Source organism: Apis laboriosa, unplaced genomic scaffold (genome assembly GCF_014066325.1).
Source record: "Apis laboriosa isolate Shangri-la unplaced genomic scaffold, ASM1406632v1 scaffold18_cov149, whole genome shotgun sequence".
Lineage (NCBI taxonomy): Eukaryota > Metazoa > Arthropoda > Insecta > Hymenoptera > Apidae > Apis > Apis laboriosa.
The window spans coordinates 2,283,119-2,295,132 of record NW_025222233.1 but is presented as its reverse complement, the minus strand read 5'-3'; the positions used below and the strand labels follow the sequence as shown (position 1 = coordinate 2,295,132).

General features: G+C 51.7%; 1 protein-coding gene across 7 annotated transcripts in view; it reads left to right on the top strand.

Annotated features, from left to right (window-relative positions):
• The window catches only part of LOC122711824 (uncharacterized protein CG43867), a 90,917-nt gene that overhangs the window by 10,101 nt on the left and 68,802 nt on the right, over positions 1-12,014 (top strand). For all 7 annotated transcript variants that reach the window (XM_043930911.1, XM_043930909.1, XM_043930908.1 and 4 more), the window contains one exon: positions 1,313-2,489. In XM_043930911.1, the coding sequence (XP_043786846.1) occupies positions 1,527-2,489 (963 nt within the window). In that variant the 5' untranslated portion in view covers positions 1,313-1,526. The remainder of the gene's footprint in view (positions 1-1,312; positions 2,490-12,014) is intronic.

Genomic DNA, 12,014 nt, shown 5'->3' with positions numbered 1-12,014 from the left:
AAGTGAATAGATGTTGATTAGGATTTCTCACGCATCCCCGAAAGAGAGAAGGAGAGGGGAGGTCTCTCGTTACTTCACTCCGCGAGTCGGTCGATCTTATCGGTCTCGAATGCCGTCTGCATGGTTACGTTGTTCGCCATCGATATTTGATTCGATATACAGTCCAAGTCAACGATTTTCTTTCTATCAATTTATCGACTCGAGTAGCAACCTTGACTCGCGCTCGCGCGCGAGCTTCGATACTTGGACTCGATTTCTCCATATCGCAGAAACGATATTATTCTCGCGTTTGTTCTTCCTTGTTCGTTCTTTTTTGCAAAAGAGAGGAGAAACAGCGCCGCAAACCGTTTCGCTCGCGGTAATTGCAGAACGGAACGTTACACGGCCCACCCCTCCATCCGGTTTTTCATTTGCTCCCTTTTAGCGTCGACCTTAAAATAAACTTTGTAGCCCTACATCGTCGTCGTCGTCGTCGTCGTCGTCGTCGTGGTCGTTGTCGTCGTCGTCTCTTCCTCTCTCCACTCTCTCCGTGAGTAGTTTCTCGTTCTCCTTCGCGAGTCCTCCCTTCCCTCAGTTCTGTGTGCGCGTCTCGTCACGCCAAGTCGGGCGAAGAAGCGCGGCCGAAGGAAATGAAAGAGGGAGGGACACGAGCGAGGAAGAGAAGAGCGGAGCGGTTCGAGAGACACCCCAAAGAGTTACAGCTTTCAATTTAGTACTGCAAACACTCGCCGCGAGTTAATATCTGTCTTCCATTTCCTGGTCTAACCTCGTCAGGCCTGGGCCGCGAGAACGAGTTCGTGAAACTTGTAACCCGGTTGTTCGGTAAGTGGAGAGGGAAGGGGAGTCGAGGATACGCGGACGATGACACGTCCCGTTCTCTCGATTAAATCGTTAGAGCTTGAACTTGAGAGGACGATCACGAGGTCTTCCTCCCCCTGCTTAACGCCAGCGCGCAAATTGGATACGGTTGGATCCGAAGTTGGAGGCGACAGGCCGCGAAGCCGGCCGATCAGAACCGCGACAGCCACGTCGCGTTATCCTCCTCCCGATTACCAAACTGCTAACTCCGATTTCGACGAACAGACGTGCTCGCCTTCCTTCGAGCCGCGCGTGACCGTTACGATTTCCGTTTTCTAACCAGAAATTTAACGTTGCTCGATTCGCGGAGAGATTCGCGGTGAAAGGGAATCGGAAAGAAAGGGTTACGCACGGTCGAGGGGCGAAGAGGATACGACAGCGGTAGCGTATGGCGATGGATAGGGCGACGAAGGGGAAGGGAGAGGAGTCGAGTAACGAGGTTTCGATGTCGCAGGTCGCAGGGGAGCCGCGAGGATGTGAGCAAGGATGCGCGCAGGAGTGCGTGAGATCATCGTGATCGCCGGGAGATGGCCGCGACGCGCGTTTCAACGTGATCCCTGGAGGCAAGCGGAGGGGAACGCGCCGTCGAGCGATGCAGTGAGGCCCCGAGCAGCGAGGAGGACGACGACACAAGGCAGCTAGGACAACGAGCAACGAGCCGAGGAAGGATGGAGGAGGTGCGAGGTTCCCCGGCGCGACGCCTCTCGCAGATCCTCGACCCGATCGCGCGGCTCGCCACCGATTTTGGCTCCAACTCGGCCCCCTGCAGCCCCAGGCTAGGCGCGCGGGGCCACGAGGCGAGCGGCGGCGGCCAGACGACGGGGCCAGCGCAGGCCGAGGTCGCAGCGCAGCGCAGACAACAAGCCGGGCCGGAGCCGAGCCGGGGCGGCGGGCTGCTGGCGAGCGGAGCGGAGAGCCCTCGACTGTGGCCGAGGCAACTCCGCCAGGCGCCGGCCCCACCGCCCCGCCCGAGGCACGCCAACAACGCGAACAACAATCACGCCGCGGCGATCCAGGGCCCCGGCACTCTTCCGCCTCCGGTGCACGGCAGAGACTCGCCCTACGTCAACGTGCCGAACTTGCTGTTTCAAAAGGACAAGAAGGGGTTCGCGGAGGCCGCGAGAAGCGCGGGCTACGTGGAGCTCAGGGACGCGAAGCCAAAGTGCAGCCCGTACGACTTCACCTCGGAGTCGAGCGGCCACGTGGAGTACGCGGACAAGGTGCGGACGTTCGCCGCGCAGACCGATTTCGAGGCTTCCCCTGCCTGCTACGACGCCAAGGAGCTGGCCGCGTTCGCGAGAGCCAGGTCCAATTTCGACCCCGGACCTGCGCCGCGCGGGGGACACTTCGATCGGGCGTACTCGTTCTCGGGCAGGCAGCCGGAGCAAAGCGGAAGGATGTTCGGCGAGAGCCGGGTGTACGGGGAGCAGAGGAGCGCCGCAGCTGCTTCCGAGGCGGCCAAGAAGGAGAAGCTCGAGACCAGACCCGCTTACGGCGCGTCCAAGAGCTTCGATGGATACTCGAGCGCCGTGGAGGAGCTTAATTGGCAGGAAAGGTGCCTCGAGTTGCAACTCGAACTGCACAGAAGTAGAAGCCAGGCGACCAGGGTGCGAGATATGCTTCGCGAGAAGGTGAGTCTGTTTATTTCGCTCTTCTCCTTTCTCTTTTCGTTTCTTCCAACTCGTTCAAGAAACTTCATCCAGATACCGCGTTCACCGAAGCGGTCACCGAATTCACGCGTCCTCCGCGTCGCAACGGTTTAATTTAACGGTGGAGGGAAAAAGGAGAGACGATTCGTCTCGGGGCATCTCGACCCATATTTTCCGGCGTGTCCGGGGGGACCAATCGCGACGAACGGTCCGTGACTAAACCAATAAGCGATCCCGTTCCGTGCCGGCGGCGTAACGGCCGCTGCCCGACAACGTTTTCCGCGTTTCCCTTATCGCATCGCCCGTCGAACGCCCATCCACCGGTTCGCATTCCCGCGAAACGATCAAATTACTACGTACCTGTGCGTGTAAACGGCCGTACGAAACTGTGGATATTGGAAATTATCATCGAGTCGACGAGGAGGAGGAGGAGGAGAAGATTCCTCGAGAAACGTCTTTCGCCTTATCGAATTCCTATCGAACTATACTTTGGAAACGATGTGGGTGAAGTTAAAGTCGAGCGTATCATCGGGCTTTTCGCGTACGTACGAGCTTTCGTATATTCGGATTCGAACCAGTCCTCGTTACCATTCTGGAACAATTTATATCGTTCACGGACAGTTTTATCCGACGCTCGACATACGTCAAATGAATGGAAGGGGAGGGTGAAACGGGAGAGGGGAAAACGCCGCTTAAAGATACATACGTCTTTAGTATGCACGGTCACGCGTCACGATTTAACGCGGCCACCCTAGATAAGGCACATAGCCGCCACTATGGAGAGGCAGGGAAATGGTCTCTTTGCTCCTTCAAAACCCCTCGTGCCTCTTAAACGGAATTGAATCACTTACCGGATGAGGAGACTCCGCAACCGACTGGTTAAATCGTTGTTTCCCATCCCATCTCGTCGAAAAATCACGTCAGGTTTAAACTGAGATATTGGACAACCGGTATTTCTTCATCCTTTCCATCTTTCACTTTGAAAAAAAAAAACTCTTCGTTCTATCAACGAGAATATCCTTCGTAACGCTTCGTAAAATATTTTCCTTTTAGATCGAGCGTGTATCAAACGTAGCGACGATAAAGACGATGCCGCGTGTTTTGCATACACCGCATATACTCTATTGATTTATCGCGTTCGCAGACAGATCCATCAACCTCGAATCGCACTCGCGATTCAATATTCCACCATCTCCTCCGCCGTGAATTTTCACCGCCAAATATTTCGACGGGAAAGATCCACGTACGTTTTTCACGAATAAGTTTTGAGTCGTCGAAACCGTTTCAAAACTGTGCGTCGGATGGAGCTCAATCGCAACGCGGCACATCCTCCAGTAAAATCAGCTGACGAGAGAGCCGTAGTTCCCCTTATCGCATTCGTATCGCGTCGAAGCCCGTTACGCGTTGCTTGCATCACCGCCGGATCGTTGTCCTGATTGACGTAACGTTTGTTTACAGCGCGCTAAGATTCGAGATTACGCCCGCGCCACCATTCCGTCCCACTCTTAACCCCCCTTCCTTCCCCTCGACGTTTCAACGTTCCGGTTATAAACCGATTATTAGAAACCTGTAATCGAAAGATCAAAAACTGCCAAGAATTTCCCAATTCTTCGTATTCCCAATTCTTGCGCGATTTCTTCCACGATATAATTTATAATATTTTTAACATCTCTTTATCCGTCCAAATATCCGTACGATTCAGACGTCAGACGAATAATCCCCTCCGATCTATAAATAGCCCTCCTTAATTGGAGGTAATTCTAACGAGCACAAGTTACGAGGAAATCGCGTAATCCTCAGCCGCGGAGAGCCTGCTCTCCTCGGTTGCGCGAATCGATGGTCCCGCGAATTTCGGATCGATGGGGGGGCACGCAGCAGGGCTGCTTTCGTGGAAATCGTTCACGTGTTTCGAGTTGACCTTTGATCGCGTGACGAGCTCCTTCATTCCTCGCCCGTTCACGGTCGCGCCACGGAAATAGTCCCTCCACCGATACGACGGTCTCTTTAAAGCCTCTTCGAGGGGCAGCGACGAGTAACGACCTCGTAAAAAAATTAACAGCGCTCGCGATTTCCCTGCCGGTCGAAAGCCTCCCCTCCCCTTCGCCCTCCTCGCGGTTGGGGACAGTCGTGCCGTCCATAAAAACCAAGAGGGGGAGGAAATACACGCGTCGAAAATTCGCGCGCGACACCCCCGCGGAGTGGAATTTCCCCCGGCTTTTCCGCTTCTTTTCCGTTCCCCGACGGCGTCGAACGGTCGCGTGGCTGAGCGTTAATGCAGACAAACTGCGGGTGAGAAACGGGTGTACGGAGCGTGTGTGTACAGAGGGGGGTGAAACATTGACGAGAACATTCGGCGAGCCGCGCTCGGTCGGAAATTATACGGCCGCCTCCGCGGACCCGCCATATTTCGACCGTTTTTCCTGTCCAACCTGTCCCTCGGCTTTTCCACCCTCTTTCCGCCCATGCTTTCATTCCGCCCCATCCCCCCAAAACATCCGGTTAAACGGGGAATCGGTAAATATCGAATCGAGGTGGATCGGCGGATGAGTTTCGACGAACGGGGGCTTTTCAACCCTCCTTTTATTTTTCCTTTTTTTCCTTCTTTGTTTCGTCGTTTTGATTCGTAGCGAGAGAGGTGGAAAACGTCGCTAATAAATATCGATCCTGCGTCGACGAGCGTTTACGCAAGGCATCAAATTTATCAAAAATCATCGTAAGAAAGTAAGAAAGAAAGAAAGAAACGACGAATTATTTATATTATTTGACCACGATGACTCTAGGCACGAGTCCAAATGGTCGTTCGCGAAGCCGTGGGGTATTATGCTAGGTAAAAAATACGGTTCCAGGTGAGATGGCCGTTGCTTTTTATCCCTCGCTTCCTTTGAACCTTACTTACCGTTCCGCGCAACGCCGCGAGCTCGAGCGAAACCTTCTCTCCCTAATCTTCGTTAGAATTTCTAATTTATCCACCGTCAGTCGAGCGATGTTTCGCTGTGTTTCGTCTCGTTCCCCCGGGCCACCTCTTATTTCTCTCCGTCCCCCTTTTTTCTTTTTTCTTTTTTTTTTGCCCTCGATCCCTTTGTCTCCACCGGTCCTGCGTTTCTCGCTGTTATCTCTCGTCCCACATCGCGACACCCCCGACCTCCCGCTTTTGTCTTTTTCCTTTTTTTTTTTTTTTAACTGGTCCCATTTCCGCGGTGTCGGTCGAATAACCGCTTCTAACACAGGAGTTTCGGAATTGTGTCACGTCTCTGGGTGTATGCGCGTTCCATCGGGGTAATAATTCCAGGCCAGGCTGTTCGTATCGATTCAATTAATCTTGACCGACGCAGCTATCGGGGTTTAGTCGGTTGCATCGCGCGTCAAACATCTATCACGGGCGCAAATACAGAGGAGGAATGAATCGCCTTGAATTCCGTTTGCTCTTTCGCGCGGGGGAAAATCTTTTTCTTCTTCTTTTTTCTTATTCCTTCGCGATTCGTCCTCCTCCCTCCTCCGCCTCGCGTCGCTAAAAGGGTTAATTTGCGCGAAGACACGGAGACGGTAACTGGTCTCCCGTCCAACTCCGTTGACAGCTCGTTATCCCCGTCCGTGACGATGACAGGCCCGGAACGACCCGCCTAAGCAAATATCGTCGCGTTATTGCTCCACGCGTGTGGAGCACAGGTAGGCCGTGAATGTATTGTTCAACCGTGCTATTAATATTACATTCCATCGGTACGACGTGCACAGCGGCCGCGTCTCCCACACACACACACACACACACACATACATATATATATAAAGGTCCGTATCAATATTGATTCGACGGCGTGAATGGAAGCTGCCGTGCAAACAGACGAGAGTTCCGCCGCGCGGATTTCAAAAGGCTGTGCATCGTTCTCGATGGATCGGGGTTGAGGAGGGGGAGCCTACCTATCCACCTCCTTTTCCAACGTTTTCAGACCTATTTACGGATGAAACGGATGTTAACTTGCCGCCTCGCTCTCCTCTCTGTCACCGGGAACGGAAAGGATATTGAAGGCTGAGCGACGAGACCCAGCCTTCTTCCGATCGAGCCTTACCTACTCTTGCTCTCGCACGCTTTCCGGGGAATATCGAAAATTGAGCGCTCCTTCGCTCCTTAGGGAGCAAGCATCGTCTTTGTCTCCCCTTTCTTTTCAATCCCAATCAAGGGAAAAAGTAATACTAATAAGTATTACTTTATATTATATTTAAGTAATAATAATAATAATATTTAAATAATAATAATAAGTGTCGAGTCACGTTGGATTTTATTCCTCGAAAGGGGTTAGGCGCGGAACTAGGCGTGGAAATCGGAGGCAAAATGGAGAGTAATGAAATTACTGGACACGCTTGGCCTCTCGCGGTCCGACCAATTCGCGTGCGCGTGTTCGCGAAATGAGTTGCGGGATTTTCGGGGGTGATTCTTGGCGGACGTAACGAGCCATTTTGTGTGCTCCCCGCCACCTTCGATGTTTGCACTCGCGCGACCCCATTGAATCGACATTCGCGCGTTTCGAATAAAATTGGCCCTGAATCAGGGTGGAATCGAACCACAATTTTTCATTAAAATTGTCGTCGATGCGCTCGCGCGTAAAAACTCGATATTTATTCTCTCTTATCGTCGGATCAAACACTTTTTTCCTCTCTCTCTCTCTCTCTCTCTTTCTTTTCCCTCGTGTAACCAATTTTTAACGTAACGAATGGAACGTCACCGGCAAATTATCGGTTGCTCTCGTGACCGGAGCCGTGAAACGAATTTCAATGTCGAAAGTGGAAGACAAACGGAGGGGAATAATTGCATGACTCGCACGAATTCCTCCCAAGATTCGAGAACGACCCGCTTTAATATCGATCACGCCGACCGCGTTTCCTTTCCCGTTTTCCCTTTCTATCGCCCATTCCCCATTTCCTCTTCCAACTCCTCGTTGAATCTTGGCGTCGATTCCGTTATCTTGTCCCTCGACGTTCTCGCCCGCGTTATGCAACAGGATCGCGAACGAAGAGCGAAGAGGGAGAAACTGTGGAGGCTGGCGGGTCTTTATTGATACGGATGATGGCCCTGTATATATATACACGTTGAATGCTCGTGGGACCGATATGACTCGGCCACCCGTTACATTACCGTGAAATATCCCCCATTATCTTGATTTGTATACGTAGTCGAGTGTCCCCACCGCGTGTCCATCAGTTGGTCGACTCGCTCCTCTCCTCATTAATGTTTCATCGGTAATGGATCGGCCGATTATCCAGCGCTCGATCGGTCACCGTCACTCTCAGTTTCGTACGCGCAACAACACGGATAACCCCATTTTTGATCATCGTCTCACGACCCTCGCCAGGATTCCGCTCTGCGGATACGAAAGATTTTCTCTTACTTCAGTCCCTACTTTATTACTCGTCGTGGAAAATCGGTTTGTCGGTTCCTCCTCCCTCACTTTCTTCCGGCCCTCTTTGTTTCCTGTTTCGCGTTAAGGCTTAAAGACTCCTCCAGCGTGTCGGGGCAACGCGCCAAAGACGGTTCGACCGAAGGAGGACCGCAGGGAGAAGGGTGTCTCTAATTGGCCCCATCCGAGAGGCGATCTCAAAGAGAGAGGCGCGTCACACGTGCACACGCGTGGCACACGGATGGCGGAGTAGAAAACGAGACGAAGAGGAGAGACGCACAGGTAGGAGATGATAGCCTGGGCTCGAGACGAGCAGACGAGGCGTGTATCTGGCTCGTTTTCAAAACCTCGACGTCCTTTATCTCGTTCCGTTTCATTTCCGGCGGCGCGCTGCGACCAAGCGATATTTATCTGAGCGCAACTTTTCCAAATTAATATCGGCGACAGCCCGATTTCTCTACATCCCGCCTCTATTCTCGGCGACCATCGCCATGATCCCCGTTTCTTTTCCAGCCAACCGTCTCTCGAACGGAGGGAGGGGTGTTTCCGATTCGATTCTCTCGCTTTGAGGACGGCGCGACGTCCGTCCACTTCGAACCCAGACGGGAAGACGCGATCCGGATATTAGCCGAAATCTCGCTCGAATTAAATTCGCCTCGCGAGAATTAGATTTCGCGCACGATTCGATTTTCACGCTTTTCACAAACGCGAGCAACCGAGCTGTATACTCCTCCTCTCGTGTATACATCTCCGTGTCTCGCCATCCATGACCAACGAAAATCGCTCGAAACGAATTCGCACTCGGGCTCGCCGAGAGAAAACGAGAGAGAAGAAACTGCACGCAGCGACTAGGTCGGTAATTTTCTCGGTGATGCACGAGACGTGAGTCGAGTCTCGGTCATCATGTACATATATACATATATATATGCGTGCGTATTTTTCCAAGTTTCCCTTATACATATATATGCGCGCTGGTCTATGCGTCTCGCCCCTCTCCCTCCGTCGAGGGTCTCTCTTTCCGTTCGAGGCAGACAGGAAGAGCGACTCGACGACTCGGTTCCTTTCTCGGTGCCACCGAACCCTCAAAAGTCCCTCTCGTCGCGGCCACTCCGACGACAGAGGGACGAGAGAGGCACGCGTGCACTCGTACATCGTACGTAGGGTGTCTCCTTTTAATCCACCGTGGCGCGCTCTCCTCCGAGGAAAACGGCCTGGAAAATTACTTTCTTGAGTGGCGGTAGTGGTGGAGGCTAGAGGAATTCTTTGAAGAGAGTATTAAAAGAAACGTTCGTTGCTTTGAATCCTTTTTTTAGAATCTCCGCCTTTCCCATCTTTCCTCTCCATCTCGTACGTCCGCGACGTACGATTTTACTTGGAGGAGAAAGTACGAGCGTGTAATATCGATCGGACGAAAATGTCGGACGTGCCCTCGAATTGTGCCCGCGGTATTGGGAAAGGGAGGAGGAGGGGGGAAATTAGAATCTGCGAACTAACCGACGACCACGTCGGATTGCACGGCACCGAGAAACCCGGACATCGTGTCCAATTAGTAGCCAAGGCAGCGGGAAACTTTAACGAAATTCGAGTTTCGGAGAATTCGCGTCTCAATTAAAACTTCGCGTCCCTAGGCGCGGGTGGGATGGTTGGGATCGGGTCCGTGGCCATTTTCGGGGACACCGAGCCTGAACTTCGCTCTCGATTTTTAGATCCGCATCACGCTTCGAGTCATCGCCGCTTTTAGCACGTTTCTCTTGAAATAATCGCCACTGCCCGTGCCAAAATTTCCCCTCTATACGAATTAAGAAATCGCCCCAACTCGTCTCGATTACCCGAAAACAACGCAACCCGAGTGAAAGTTTTTCCAACTCCGCTGCTGAGTTTTCTCTATTTTCTTTTTTCCTTTTTTTTTTTTCCTCTCTCCCCCTCTTTTTTTCCTCTTTTTCGTCTCGCGCAAGTTTGAACAGTGCCAGCAACAGTTCTCGAGTTTCGAATTCGTAATTCCCCTTATTCCTGGAACTTGGTCGCGTTAAATCCCGGGAGAAAGTGTTGGCACGTGACTCGGTGAATATTGCCACGTAACTTATCAATGCAAATGAGCCGTGCCATTAATGCCGGTTACACGAGCGCGGTAAACATTTCCGTTTATCTTTACAAGCCGCTCGATCCTTTTAAACTCGAAGAGAGAGAGAGAGAGAGAGAGAGAGAGATACGAGCGTATTATCGTGGAACACCTTGAGAGTGTCGTCGTGATAGTAGTCCACTCGGAATGAGAAACGAGCGTGTGCAACCAGCCAAGTGAGTGTCGCCTCTCCGTCTCGCCGAGGATGACGAGAATGGCTTTTCCCTTCGAGACGTCTCGGAATCGAAGCCGGATCGATAATCCGCTACCCTCGAGTGTCATCCGGAAGAATACGATAAGACGCGCGAATATAAAAATAGCACTCGGGTGCCGCGAGTCCGCGTATATTTTTGCATCGAAATCGGGAATTTGTGTGTTGAAAAACAAGAAGAGGGCCGAGTAGTCAGATCCATAGTATGCGTGTTTTTGCTTTTTTCTTTTATTCCAAGAAGCTTGAGGGAGGATGGAGAGGGAGAAGGGATTCCGGGACGGAGGTGAATTCTTTGAATAAATAGGATATAAGGAGGAACGGTCAGAACGTTTTCGCAAACCTTTTTCGTCAAAGATTTCTGCTTCATTTTTCCATCGACCTCTCTCGTTTTTCTTTTCTTCTCCAAGCACAGAAGAGGCAAGAGGGCTTGGATTTATTCCCTCCTTTCGCTCGAAAAGGAAAATTTTTCGTCCTCCTCCTCCTCCTCTCTTCTACGTTTCAACGTAACGTATTTTAAAATACTTTTTTCACTCTCTTACTCGCTTTCTCTCTCGTTTTTCTCCTCTTTTCCGGCGGCGGCTTCTCTCGGAGTCGTGATCGAGAAACACGTCCGGAAGTCCACCGAATTCGATCCTTTATTTGCGGAGCGGAACACGCGAAACGGAGAAGGGAAGGAAGCTGGGACTCGTTCGCGCACCAACACCGACTTTTCTCGATTCTCTCGCGGTGCCCGTGTGTGTGTGTGCGCGTGTGTGCACGCTTGTGTTGCGGAGACGGCGCCACGACGCCGGGCGTCTTGTCTGCCGGGAAAAGTTCCGCGCCAATAAGCGACCGAATAAATCGAGTCTCGCTCGAACCGGACCACCCTCCGACTTTTCCACGCCGTGCAACGCTGCATCGGCCGCAAAACAACTAACACTCCGCGTTATCTTCTTAAGAATTTTAATTACTTTAATTTTCCCCCCTCCAACATTGTTCCATATATTATGGAAATTATGAAGAAGATTCGAAGATTCCGTCCGCCGTGATAAATATGGCCACAAAACGGTTTAAATTCTCCGATACGAGTTCGTAAAGACGAAAGGTTTGCGGTCTCTAGTAAATACGAATTAAGGGGGATAAGGTTCGGCGAGACTCTGCAAGTCGAAAAACTTGCGATGCGAAATCGTCTTTTACGAGCCTCTACGCTTCTCAGGTGGTAGTCCGTTTTTATTACGACGTTGCTTCATCGTTCTCGCGGCCATTTACCGTGGCCGCGTCTCCGAGCCTTTCGATTATCGCCATATCTAGATCCAAAGAGGGACGATGCCCCGTTCTTTTTTTTAATTTTATTTCTATTTATTTCTCTCGAGAAAGAAGAGCCCGTACATTTCGTATTACGAGGCGAAAAAAGTTTTTTCTTTTCTGAAAAAAGTTTGAGATTAAAGCGTTGTAGTTGGTCCCAGATCATGTTCCGGCTCCAGGAATGATCAAAGCTCCACCACGACTTCCACTCCCGACGTTTCTTCCTGTTTGACGAGGGTCCCTTTTGCCCCGAATCACGCACCCGTCTCTGTTTCACGTCGCCAAACATCGCGTTACTCCTCGCAATCCGTTCGTTCTTCAATTACTCCTACGCTTTCAGCGTCCGCAAACTTGCCTAAATACCAACCGAGCGAGAGGGAGAGGGGCATAATAAAAAGGATGAAAGTCTCTCCCGATTATATTCTCGGCATAATTTTCTTCCAACTTCTTCGCCCGTTGCTCGCCGGCTCAGATGCGTTCTGCTCGGATCCCCTTCGGGATCG